Source organism: Pantherophis guttatus, chromosome 4 (genome assembly GCF_059756535.1).
Source record: "Pantherophis guttatus breed Tessera chromosome 4, ASM5975653v1, whole genome shotgun sequence".
Classification (NCBI taxonomy): domain Eukaryota; kingdom Metazoa; phylum Chordata; class Lepidosauria; order Squamata; family Colubridae; genus Pantherophis; species Pantherophis guttatus.
In genome coordinates, this window is record NC_142066.1 from 149,696,611 (window position 1) to 149,708,650 (window position 12,040).

The 12,040-nt window shown below is 42.7% G+C and overlaps 1 protein-coding gene across 3 annotated transcripts in view; it reads left to right on the top strand.

Moving 5' to 3' along the window:
* The first annotated feature begins 11,120 nt into the window (after nucleotides 1-11,120).
* The window catches only part of PAXIP1 (PAX interacting protein 1), a 33,879-nt gene continuing 32,959 nt past the window's right edge, over nucleotides 11,121-12,040 (top strand). For all 3 annotated transcript variants that reach the window (XR_009620553.2, XR_004588405.3, XM_087893074.1), the window contains exon 1: nucleotides 11,121-11,586. Coding sequence is in view for 1 of the 3 variants with exons in the window: in XM_087893074.1 (XP_087749200.1) it covers nucleotides 11,494-11,586 (93 nt within the window). In the remaining 2 variants the exon portion in view is untranslated. The remainder of the gene's footprint in view (nucleotides 11,587-12,040) is intronic.

Here is a 12,040-nt window from a genome sequence, read left to right on the forward strand (position 1 = left end):
AGGTTGGGTGAAGGAAGGAGTCAAAATGAAAAAGGGCAGAAGGGGCAGATTCCATCTCTTTTAAACCCTCCCGCCTTTTTAGTGGCAACCTTTGGGAGGAAGGCTGCTTTTTTTTCTTGCCTGAACTTCTACTTCTCCAACTCAATTTCTTTTACAGTGTGAAAAGAATTTTCAGTGTGAAAGAAATTTATATAGATATAAATTCTGGGAAACAGAAAAAAGAGAGAAAAGGACGATCAGCAGCTAAAGGGATAGAATCAATTTTACCAGTGATGAGTGCATTGGCAAAAGATCTGAAGGATCAGGTTGGGAACAGAGAATCTTGGACAAAGTCGATCTGTGTTGTCTAAGGCACAGGGCAAAAAGTCAGGAGACTGTGAGTTCTAGTCCCGCTTTCGGCATCAAACCTGGCTGGGTGTCTTTGGGCCAATCACCAGGAGACTGTGAGTTGTAGTCCCGCCTTAAGTATGAAAATCAGCTAGATGACTGGGTTGGTACTCTCTCTCAACCCAAGTTACCCAACCTACCTCACAGGGTTGCTTTTGTGTGGAAAATATAGGAGGAAGGAATACATTTGCCACCTTGAATTATTTTAAAAAAATAAAGGCAAGATAAAAATAAGATTAACGCTAACTCGATGCACATAATGAAGCATCATATTGTGTACTTTTTTCATCAGAATTCTGTGAAATATCGTTATAGGTGGTTTCCCAAATTATTCCCTTCTTGGTTTTTGCATTCTCTCTTGTTGGTATTTCCTCTGCACAGGGAAACAAGTAAGGCATTTTTCCAGACTTCAGGCACAAATGCTGTCTTCACACACTGTTAAACATCATCCTTCTGTATTTACAACAGTGGTGGAATCCAATTTTTTTTACTACCGGTTCTGTGGGCGTGGCTTGGTGGGCATGGCAGGGGAAGGATACTGCAAAATCCCCATTCCTCCCCACTTCTGGGGGAAGGATATTGCAAACTCTACATTCCCACCTGACTCTAGGGCCGGCCAGAGGTGGCATTTGCCAGTTCTCCAAACTGCTCAAAATTTCGCTACCAGTTCTCCAGAACCTGTCAGAACCAGCTGGATTTCACCCCTGATTTACAATCTTACATTCTTTTAGGAAATCCCTTCTATATTTTAATATTGTTCAGTTATGCTATTTATTCCTGCAACCTTGCTATTTTTCAACCTTCTCACAGCATTTATGATTTCCTTTTCATCTTTATCCCCTAACAACATATATTTCGATTCATCATTCAGCATAAACTATCATTCTCACACACATTTTTGAAACACTTCCGTTAGGATTCTTCATTCCAGTTTGCGAAACACAGCAAGTGGGGCTGGGCAATGCCTAGAGTTTGGACAGGTGAAGCTACTAAAAACCTGTCAAGGAAACAGATGGCATTCGTCACAGAGAACTAATGATGCCCTGAAACTCAATTGCCATTGATTTGGGGAGCCTTTCTTCTGTGTGCCAAAAAAAGGGGGGTTGATTTGTACATTGTTGGCAAGTTGGAAAGCATCTAGCGGTGGAGTCCATCAGGAAAATGCTGACATCGTGTAAGGATGGTTCACTTGAAAAGATCAAAGGAGGAGGCAGAAAATTCAGAGGCTTTGTTATCTCCACCATCTGCAGCCTTTACAGCACTTTGAACTTACTTTTGTGGGTTGAGTTCAGCGTTCTCCCATCTGGCACCTTCCAGATGTGTTGGATCCGCTACTCCCAGAAGATGCAATCAGCTTGGCTTGGGAGTTCTACCTTGAATCCACAGAGAGGGGTCAATAAAAGTTTCCCTCTTTTTCCCCCCAGTTATGACCTTTGGTTTTAGAATGAGTTTTGCAAAACCGTTTCTTGACTCACTTCTCATGCTTTTTGACTGAGACACTTTTTTTAAAAAAGGGGGATTTAGAATATATAGAGGAATAATGCAGATACCCCTGAAGAAAGAGTTCAATAACCGTTCAAGATTCTGTTATTATATCTTGCAACAACAGGGTGTCAGTCGATCTTGCGGCATCTGTATTTTGAGCTGGTCTATCTCCCAAAACTGACATCAATTTTGAAAACCTCACAGTGATTCCCTCTCCCTCATCTTATACTGAAGAAAATCAAAGTCAGTCAGTCTTGAGTATCTTTCTCACTCTCTCCTTTTCATGGCTAAACTGTTTTTCACATTTATTATGATCATGTCAGACAGGAGGTTGAACAACTAGCCTTATGGTGCAACCGGAACAATCTGGAACTGAACACACTCAAAACCGTAGAAATGGTGGTGGACTTTAAGAAAAACCCTCCCATACTACCACCTCTTGCAATACTAGACAACACAGTATCAACAGTAGAGACCTTCAAATTTCTAGGTTCTACCATATCTCAAGACCTAAAATGGACACGTCATCAATCAAAATCAAAAACGTCACCAAAAAAGCACAACGAAGAATGTTCTTTCTGCACCAACTCAGGAAGCTGAAACTGCCCAAGGAGTTGCTGATACAGTTCTACAAAGGAATTATTGAGTCTGTCATCTGCACCTCTATAACTGTATGGTTTGATTCTGCAACCCAACAAGACTGACACAGACTTCAGAGCATAATTAGAACTGCAGAAAAAACAACGATAATTTTTTAAAAAAGATTGATTCTCATGGCTTCCCTACATTGGCATTAATATATTTGCAGAATTATGCCTGAATTGAGTCCTGACTGAACACACTCTTACGTTCCCCACATCTCCTGGATCAGGAGTGTCAAACTTGATTTCATTGAGGGCCATATCGGAGTTGTGTTTGACCTCGGGGGGGCTGGGGTGGTGGTGGTGGGTGTGTCTAGCTCAACGTCACTCATGTTGGGGGTGCCTGTGGTGGCTTGAACGCTCTGCCAGTGAAAATGAGCTCTCAAGCTCCGTTTTCAGCTGCGACGGCCTCCTGCAACCCTCTGCCAGTGAAAACGGAGCTCAGGGAAGGGGGGGCGCATACCGCCCTCCTGAGCTCCGTTTTTGCTGGCAGAAGCACCATGGGCCAGTTCTTTGTTGTTTCCAGGGGGGCCTTGAGGGTCAGATCTAAACACCCCACGGGCTGGATCCAGTCCCCAGGCCTTGATTTTGATACCCTTGCCCTGGATTCTTGGTGCATTCCCGATTTTAAAACCAAGTACATGCAGTCCTTGACTTACAACCATTCTTTAAGTAACCGTTTGAAATTATTACAGCACAGAAAAAGGTACTTATGACCAGTCCTCACACTTACGACTGTTGCAACATACCCCCCCCCACAATCACGTGATCAAAATACGGGCATTTGGCAACTGGCTTCTGCTTATGACAATTGCAGCATCTCAGGGTCATGTGACAACTCTGTGTGACCTCAGACGGCTTCCAATGAGCAAAGTTAATGGGGTACGTTGTGTTTGCTTAACAACTGCCTAATTCACTGAACAAATGCAATGATTTGTTTAGCAACAAGGGCAAAAAAAAAAAAGTCATAAAATGGGTGCAAATCGCTTTATAACCACTTTGCTTAGCACCAGAAATTCTGGCCCCAATTGTGGTTCTAAGATGAGAATTACCTGTACTCCGTGCCTTTTTTCGCTCAACTGATTTTCACATGCAAATTCGCCCTGGGGAACTTCGTATTTGCAAAACAGCTTTCCCCACGATTTTAGAGAAACAATTTATAATCAGGAGCAAGTGTATGAAGAATCAATATACTTCTGGTAGATTAATATACATATTTGGCCCAGATCGGCCACATGGGGCGTGAAGTGAAAAATAATTTAAAAATAATAAATTTACTTCTAAACTTTTCTTCTTCTTTTTCTTTGTACAAGGAATATCCTGGACTTACCTTTTTGAAAAGTCAGCTTGATGGTTTCCCATAGGAGCTGAAAACAGACTGAAATTTCTAAATATATTTGCGTGATGCGTATGTAATAAATGGCCCTCAGCAGTGAAATAATGTTGATGACTGAGATTATGTATTATGAACACAGATCAAGTCAAAGGTTACCAGGCCAAAACAAACAACTGAGACCTAAAATCTAGTTAAAATATCTTTAAGCCACAAAGGGAAGTGACAAATAACAAATAACAACCTGTCAAATATGGCAGACTAGGGTGATTTAGTGTAGTTAGTCCTTGACTTAACAAGCATTCAGTTAGTGACAATTGAAAGTTACAACAGCACTAAAAAGTGATTTATGACTATTTTTCACATAACCGTTGCAGCATCCCACTGTCGTTCAATCAAAATGTAGACACTTGGCAACTGATTCATAATTATGACCCTTGCTGTGTCCCAAGGTCATGTCATCACCTTTGGTGACCTTCTGACAAGCAAAGTCAATGGGGAAGCCAGATTCACTTAACAACCGTGTTAACAATTGCAGTGATTCACTTAACAACTGTGGCAAGAAAGGTGGTAAAATGTGGCAAAATTCACTTAACAAATGTCTCACTTAGCAACAGAAATTTTGGACTCAGTTGTGGTCATAAAGTGGAGGTAAATCTTTTCAATTATCTCCAGTTCTGATTGGAAGGAATTGGAGATTCTGGGGAAGAGTTCTGGAAGTTAGAAGGAAAAATGATCCTTGGAAGGTCTTAAAAGCAATAAGCAATTTTCAGAATGGCCAGTCCTCCAGACCACTTTTATTTTGAAGTGGGAAATCTGAAAAGATTAAAATTGATGATAACTTGCACTTGACTGCTTATTCTATTTTCTAATTTTAACTTTTTGTTTCAGTGGTGTTTCAATTGTATTTTAATTAGTGTTTAAAAGGGTTATAGGTTTTTATGGATCTTTGTACTTTATATAGTAACTGTGCTGTTCGGATGTTTAATTGTAATTATGTGAGCTGCCTAGACTCACAAATATGAGATGGGCAGGTATACAAATTGAATGAATGAATGAGTGAGTGAGTGAGTGAATGAATGAATCACATTAGCAGCGGATGCTATAATGGAAAATAACTTCGAACAGACAAGATTTTTATAATGGCCAATGTTCCTCTGTTTTTTTAGTTAGGACGCAAGCAAAAGTCTTAATTAATCATTTGGTAGTAGTCTTCTTGATTCATTTTTAATCTTACAAAGTAATATTCTGAACATGTTTTAAAACAGTACTTACTCCCACTTTTTTCTGTGTTACTAGGGAAAATTCATTTATCCTCTAATCATATCATGAATAATTCACTGACTATCATTTAAATTTCATTGAAAATTTGAACACATTTAAAAGGAAAGCTCTCCACAGAAGAGTAAATAAAGATAACACATTAAAAAAAGCAATCTGAATTTCATGTTCTCTTTATTTAAAATAAATTCCTCTTTGAAATGAATACAGTAATGCTGAATCTGAGTTTTGTCTGTGGATTTTTCTTCTCTCTTTTTTGACTCATTAAATATCCATGCTGAGGATATTTCCTTCTGAGTTCTTTATCATAATTGGCCAAAACAGTGAAGTGATTGACATCTTACCGGTATTAATAAAATTTTACCTTGCTGCAACTGACATGGAGACGTTTCTCAATGATTTGAACATGTGCGGTGCCTTGACCTAGCATGGTTAACATTTGATATTTTCAAAATGGATGTCAGCCTGAATGGGATTTTAAATATCAAATGGGTGTTTTCTCCTGGTTTTCCCCCTGCTGTGTACATATTGGAAGTCTAAAGGGTTTATTATGGCCTTAGCATTATGCTAATCAAGCAGAAAGGGATGCGGTGGCTCAGTGGCTAAGACATTGAGCTTGTCGATTGAAAGGTCGGGAGTTCAGTGGTTCGAATCCCTAATGCCGCATAACAGGGTGATTCACTTAACAACTGAGGCAAGAAAGGTGGTAAAACGAGACAAAGTTAACAAATGTCTCACTTAACAACATACATTTTGGGCTCAGTTGTGGCCATAAGTCGAGGATTGCCTGTATATGACATATTTGGAACCAATTAGGAGCTTATGGAGATCATAACAGATCTTCAACTTACAACCATTTGTTTATTGACTGTTCAAAGTTACAACAGCCCTGAAAAAAATGATTTATGACCAGTTTTCACACAACGGTTATAGCATCCCTATTGTCATATAATGAAACTTTGAAGATTTGGCATGTATTTGACAGCTTTACTGTTCCTGAGGTCACAATTTGTAACCTGCCCTGCCAGCTTCCCACAAGCAAAGTCAGTGGGGGAAGCCAGATTCACTTAAGGGACACATGACTCATTTAACAACTTCAGTGATTTTCTTAACCACTGTGGCAAAAAAGATCGTAAAATGGGGCAAAACTCATTTAACAACTTCTTTCTTTCTTTCTTTCTTTCTTTCTTTCTTTCTTTCTTTCTTTCTTTCTTTCTTTCCTTCCTTCCTTCCTTCCTTCCTTCCTTCCTTTCTTCCTTCCTTCCTTCCTTCCTTCCTTCCCCCCTCCCTCCCTCCTTCCTTCCCCCCTCCCTCCCTCCCTCCTTTCTTTGAAATTTGGACTTAACTGTGGTTCTAAATTGAGGACTGTATCTGAATAGCATGAGATTATAATTCTGCTTTAGCAATGCAGGTGATCTTCGAGTCACAACACAAAAAAAATTAAAATACATGCAAACCACCTGGGCGAATAAACGATCAACCCCAATGGTATACAAAAGACTGAAACCAGGCACCCATATGTGAGAGGATAGTTTGGATAGCAATGTAATCTGAAACTTTCCGTAGTGCTATAAAATGTCTCTTTATGATTTCTGAGGTAATCTGACCAGTTTTTTACAGTTTATGAATGGATAACAAAATGACCAATGAGGGCTCCACATGGAAGAAGCCATCTCAGACAAGCAATTTGTTTTCTTCTGGGTACAATTCAAGGTGCTGGTTGTCACCTTTAGAGCAGGGGTGAAATCCAGCAGGTTCTAACAGGTTCTGGAGAACTGGTAGCAGACATTTTGAGTAGTTCGGAGAACTGGCTAATACCACCTCTGGCTGGCCCCAGAGTGGGTGGGAATGGAGATTTATTTATTTATTTATTGGTTCGATTTATTTGCCGTATTTTTGCATTATACCGATTTTGCAGTATTCTTCCCTGTGATAGCAGTAGTGCCATTATTTCACTTTTATTGTTGGTAATTCCTAGTTCCGCCCAAGTGGATCAAAGCAATTTTCAATGTAATTATGTATGCATAGCAGAGTATTATAGCCAGTCATTTCAATCTAGAGAGCCATAGCAGCAGCAACTAGCTATATGCACAACCTGCGCCTTTGCAAATAGTTCTAGGGCAGTGATGGCTAACCATTTTGCCGTCGCGTGCCAAAAGAGGGGGGAGAGCAGGGTGTCATGCGTGCGCATGCCCACACCCATAATTCAATGTGCCCCGCCTCTACACACATGCATACATGACGCCCCCCACTCCCCCCGCTTTTGGCACACGATGGCATAGTGGGCCAGGTAGGCCCGTTTTTCGCCCTCCCCAGGGGCGAAAAGGCTTTCTTGGAGCCTGAGGAGGGCGAAAATGGTCTTCCCTCCCCCTCCCCCCGGAGGCCGGAAACAGCCCGTTTCCCAACTTTCGGTGGGACCGGAAGGCCCAAAAATCAGCTGGCCAGTGCTCGCATGCATACTGGAGCTGAGCTAAGGCAAGGCTCGTGTGCCCACAGATATGGCTCCGCGTGCCACCTGTGGCACACGTGCCAAAGGTTTGCCACCACGGTTCTAGGGCAAGGTCACAAGTTGTGCATAGAAACTCAATAGGGATGCAAAAATGGGTGGTTTGTTTTTGTGAAGTTATACAAATAATCCTCTGCACATCCACGAGATTGGAATTTTTTAAAACCTGCACATTGACTTTAGTCAGTGTAACCATTACTTTGTTTTAAAGTTTTATTTTATTTATTTCAATATTTAATTTCATTGGCAATTTATCTTGAAAAACAATCTGTTATCTGAGCTCAAGAAATGCAAGCTGGGAACTTTCCATTATTACACTCTTTTATGGCTTGATTAAGCTACAAGCTTTCGGTGCAATGAGTTATAAGTAGTCCTCAAGTTACAACCATTAGGAAGCCTGCCCCTTAATTGTTGTTAAGTCATGACAACGGTAAAGCACATCATCCATGAGGCAAGTCAAATTTATAACCTTTTAACGTCAGCCATAAAGCAAAAGGCCATGGTTGTTAACCAAACCTATTGTTCGCTATGGAGTGCTTTTACCAAAAAGTAGAGGTAAATGTCCATTTTCAGCCAAAAAAAATTTGCAAATTGTAGTCACATGATTGTGGATGCTGCAAAAGGCTATAGATGAGATGTGTCATCTGAAATGTGATGTGACAATGGGGGGGGGGTGCAGCTTCTTCAGAACTGATCATATAAGTAGCTTTTTTGGAGGGTGGGGGCATGTTCTAAAAAGTCACTGTGACCGGTTGTAAATTGAGGACTTCCTGCATATAGTAAGTAAACTAATCTGCTTGCAGGCTTAATGAGTTCAATTCCTGATAAGAGGTTTTATGAATGGAAGAGAATAACATCTGGCTATCTATTTCAGACGCATCCCAAGCAGGATGAAACTCCGCTTATAGTGACTCCTGCTGGCCAATGACATTGAACTTGTGTGAATGACACACATGCAAGAAAAATTTGGGAGATGAATATTAAGAAGTTGGAAAAATCAGGGAACAAGAATGACTTGGATGTCTGGGAAAGATCTTTCTGGCTAGTAGAGTAATGTCACAGAAACTTCCCTTGAAAGCCTCCTAAATTAATTCTGCACAGCCTATAATTAAAGTGGAGAACCTGAAGTTCTTCTCCTGGGGTCCTTCTCATATTTTTCTCATTTCCCAGATTCAAGGATATATTTTGGGAAGGTCTTTTTTCCTCTCTTAAATGTGTTCTCTGTGTTCCCAAGGTCTCTTTGGCATTTTGTCCCACCATTACAAAAGTTTGCAGCTGTACGCTAAATAAATACATAATAAATGCTTGCAGAGAACTCTGAAGGCTATGTATCCCAGCAGAAAGGCTTGTAAACAGGCAGTCCTCAAGTTATGATCATAATGGACTGGGTGTCCATTACAATCAGAAGTCAGGAGGCTGCTAAATGAACTTAATGACCCCCACAATCCTTGCTCTCCCAAACCATTCATTAAACAAATGGGCTGATGGTTAAGTGGATTGTTAAGTGGACCGTGGGATATCTCAGGCCTGTGGAGACCGTGGGAAGCCTAGTGCAGGTACAAGCCCACCTTCCTTGGTCCTCCCAAGGCCTCCTCCCCTCTCTAACATATCCCATGCTGCACTCCCCACCCCCTTAAGAGTCCCCACAATCATTTCTCTATTGCTAGCCATAGCTCTGCCAGTGTTAGCCTGGCAGATCGAAGGTTAGCTTTAGCCAGAAAAAAATAAATAAATTCTCATCGTTTTCTTTCTCTTGCTAAAGCTAGCCTTAGCTCGGCCAGGCTAAGAACTTTTCCAAGATTGTTTCTCACCCAGAAAAAGATGGCCCCTTGTGCCCTAGCAATGGATCCGCTCGCCCCTCGTTCTCTATCCCAATCGCCTGATTTTTGAAAAGTAAGTGAGTGGTCAGTGATGGGGGAGCGGGGAAGTGTGTGGAACACAGTGGGGTAGCAAAGCAGTTCCTGTGCTTGTGCAGACTTGATGGGGCAGAATGGGAGGGAGGGAGGATTAGGCAGGGCCGGGGAGGTGCTGTTGTGTTTGCAGTCGATCATAAGGTCGTAAACGATCACAGGAGTACTGCAGCAGATGTTAACTTTGGAACTGGGTCATAAATACCTTTTGGGGGTTCTGTTGTAATTTAGAATAGTTCTATGTGACTGGTTGTTAGTTGAAGACTTGCCTGCAATCTGAAAATAGAAAGGATGGAGGTGGAGTTCCTAATAATCAATATATGCAAACTACAGTACAAGTAGTTTCGACTTAAGACCAGAATTGAGACCACATTCCTGGTCGTAAGTTATTATGGTTATAAATTGAGGCACCCATGTGATCAGACTCAATTTTATATTTTTTGCATTGGTTGTTAAGCAATTGCAAGGGCAAATATCTTATTCTGAATGGGAGTTTTTGTCAAACTAGCAAAAAAAAAAGGCCACAAATCATGGTTATGCTACAACTGATCATAAAGATGAGCCACCTTTCTCTCTCCCCCTGTGTTTGTATGTGTGTGTACATGCGCGCAAGTGTGTACAGGTACACACGTGTTCATGTGGCACATTTTATGATGTCCAGAAGTGCTTTACAAGCCATTAAGCATCCATTCTGGGGCCCTTCAGAATTTCAAAGCACCATTAAATGATTGTTAAATCGAGTATTGGGATTCAACATGTTTCTGGAAAGGTATTTGTTGTATTCGTTTTACATTACTTTCTTGGAACCGGAAAGCCAAGTAGGAGCAGATTTGGGGATGCAGAAAAATGCAGAGGCTGCTCACAACGATCATCTTCAATCACTTCCTTAAAATATTAATTATACCACTCAGAATGCATAAACATTTTCTTCTCACTCCATCCCTTTTAGGCCTCAAGGTAGATAATAATTCTCCAGGAAGGACAAAGATAGATAGATAGATAGATAAATAGATAGATAGACAGACAGATAGATAGATAGGTAGGTAGGTAGATAGATAGAAGATAGATGGATGATGGATGGACAAACAGACACAGACAGACAGATAAGACGGGTGGATGGATGGATATAGATATATGAAAAGTAGAACGATAGATGATAGATAGATGATAGGCAGGCAGGCAGGTACTGTAGGTAGGTAGGTAGATAGATAAATAGATAGATAGATAGATAGATAGATAGATAGATAGATAGATAGATAGATAGATAGATAGATAGATAGATGTGGGTGGTGGGTGGATAGATATTTAATGTGTCACTTTAAATGTACACTAGTTGGCATACATTAATGAAATTTCGTTGCACGCAGACCCCATTAAGTCTTCACTGCAGTCATGCTTCCTTTTGTTGTTTTTTTTAACTCTCGATTCATGCCTATTATTTAAAGACTGCAAAAACCTATCCAACAACTCCGCGCCGGCGGGAGAAAGACGGTAGGCGGAGCTAACACAAGCGGGGGAGGCAATGGTGGGCGGAGTCTTGCAACTTGGCATTTCTGCCGCTTGTTTTGTTAGTAGGCGGAGATTGGGCTGAACCCACTCTATCGGTCCCGAGGGGAGGACGGATATCTCTCGATTCGACAAACCGAACCTTGCCTTTAGCGGATCCGCCAGTTTTATCAACACACGCTCTGTCCCATTCAGAAAAGAGCTAGGAAGAGGCTTCCAGGACGTCCAAAGAGGACGTTTGGCTCCCGGTCGCCACCCTCCTGCTTTTCCTCGCCCCCCCCTCCGTTGGCCGGACGTGGCCCATTCCAAAGAGCGCGCTCATCTCTCAAGGTTCGGCGGCTGTCTAGGCAAAGGGGGGCAGCGGGCGGGGTGATCCGGGTCTTCGCGGGTCTTCTTGAATCCTCACGCTCGGCAGCCGAAGCGGCTGCATCGTCGGACGCGATCATGGCGAAGGAGGAAGACAAGGGTGAGTTGAAGGTCCCCGAGGAGATGTTCAAGGATGTCAAGTTCTTCGTGGTGGGAGACATCGACCCCAAGGTACGTTGCCGCGGAGGGGGGCGCGCTCTTCCCCCTTTGGGTTCCTCGGCTGTTCCTTCCGATTTCCCTCCCCCCCCCCTCCGCAACCCTCTCGGGACCTTAAGATGACAGCGGCTCGCTCGGCGTGGGGGGGGGGGAGGAGGAGGACAGAAGGCGCATGCGCCCCCGCGAGGCTCTTTCCAGAGCGGGACAGGGGGTCATTGTTGCCCCTCGCGCGTGCTGGAAGGGCGGGGGAGGGGCAGGGAGATCAGCCGTTAACCGTTCGCGGCGTCCGGCTTCCACAGCCGCGTCCGTGACTGACGTGACCGCCTCCTCCTCCTCCTGTCAGTCAGTCCCGCGTTTGCTGCTGTGGAAAGCCGGGCAGGCCTCTGCTTCGAGCTGGCTTGGGTGGGGGAGCGGGAAAAGCAAGGCGAGGGGTAGCTGAGGGCCGGGTGGTCCTCCCGGTGTCGGCGCT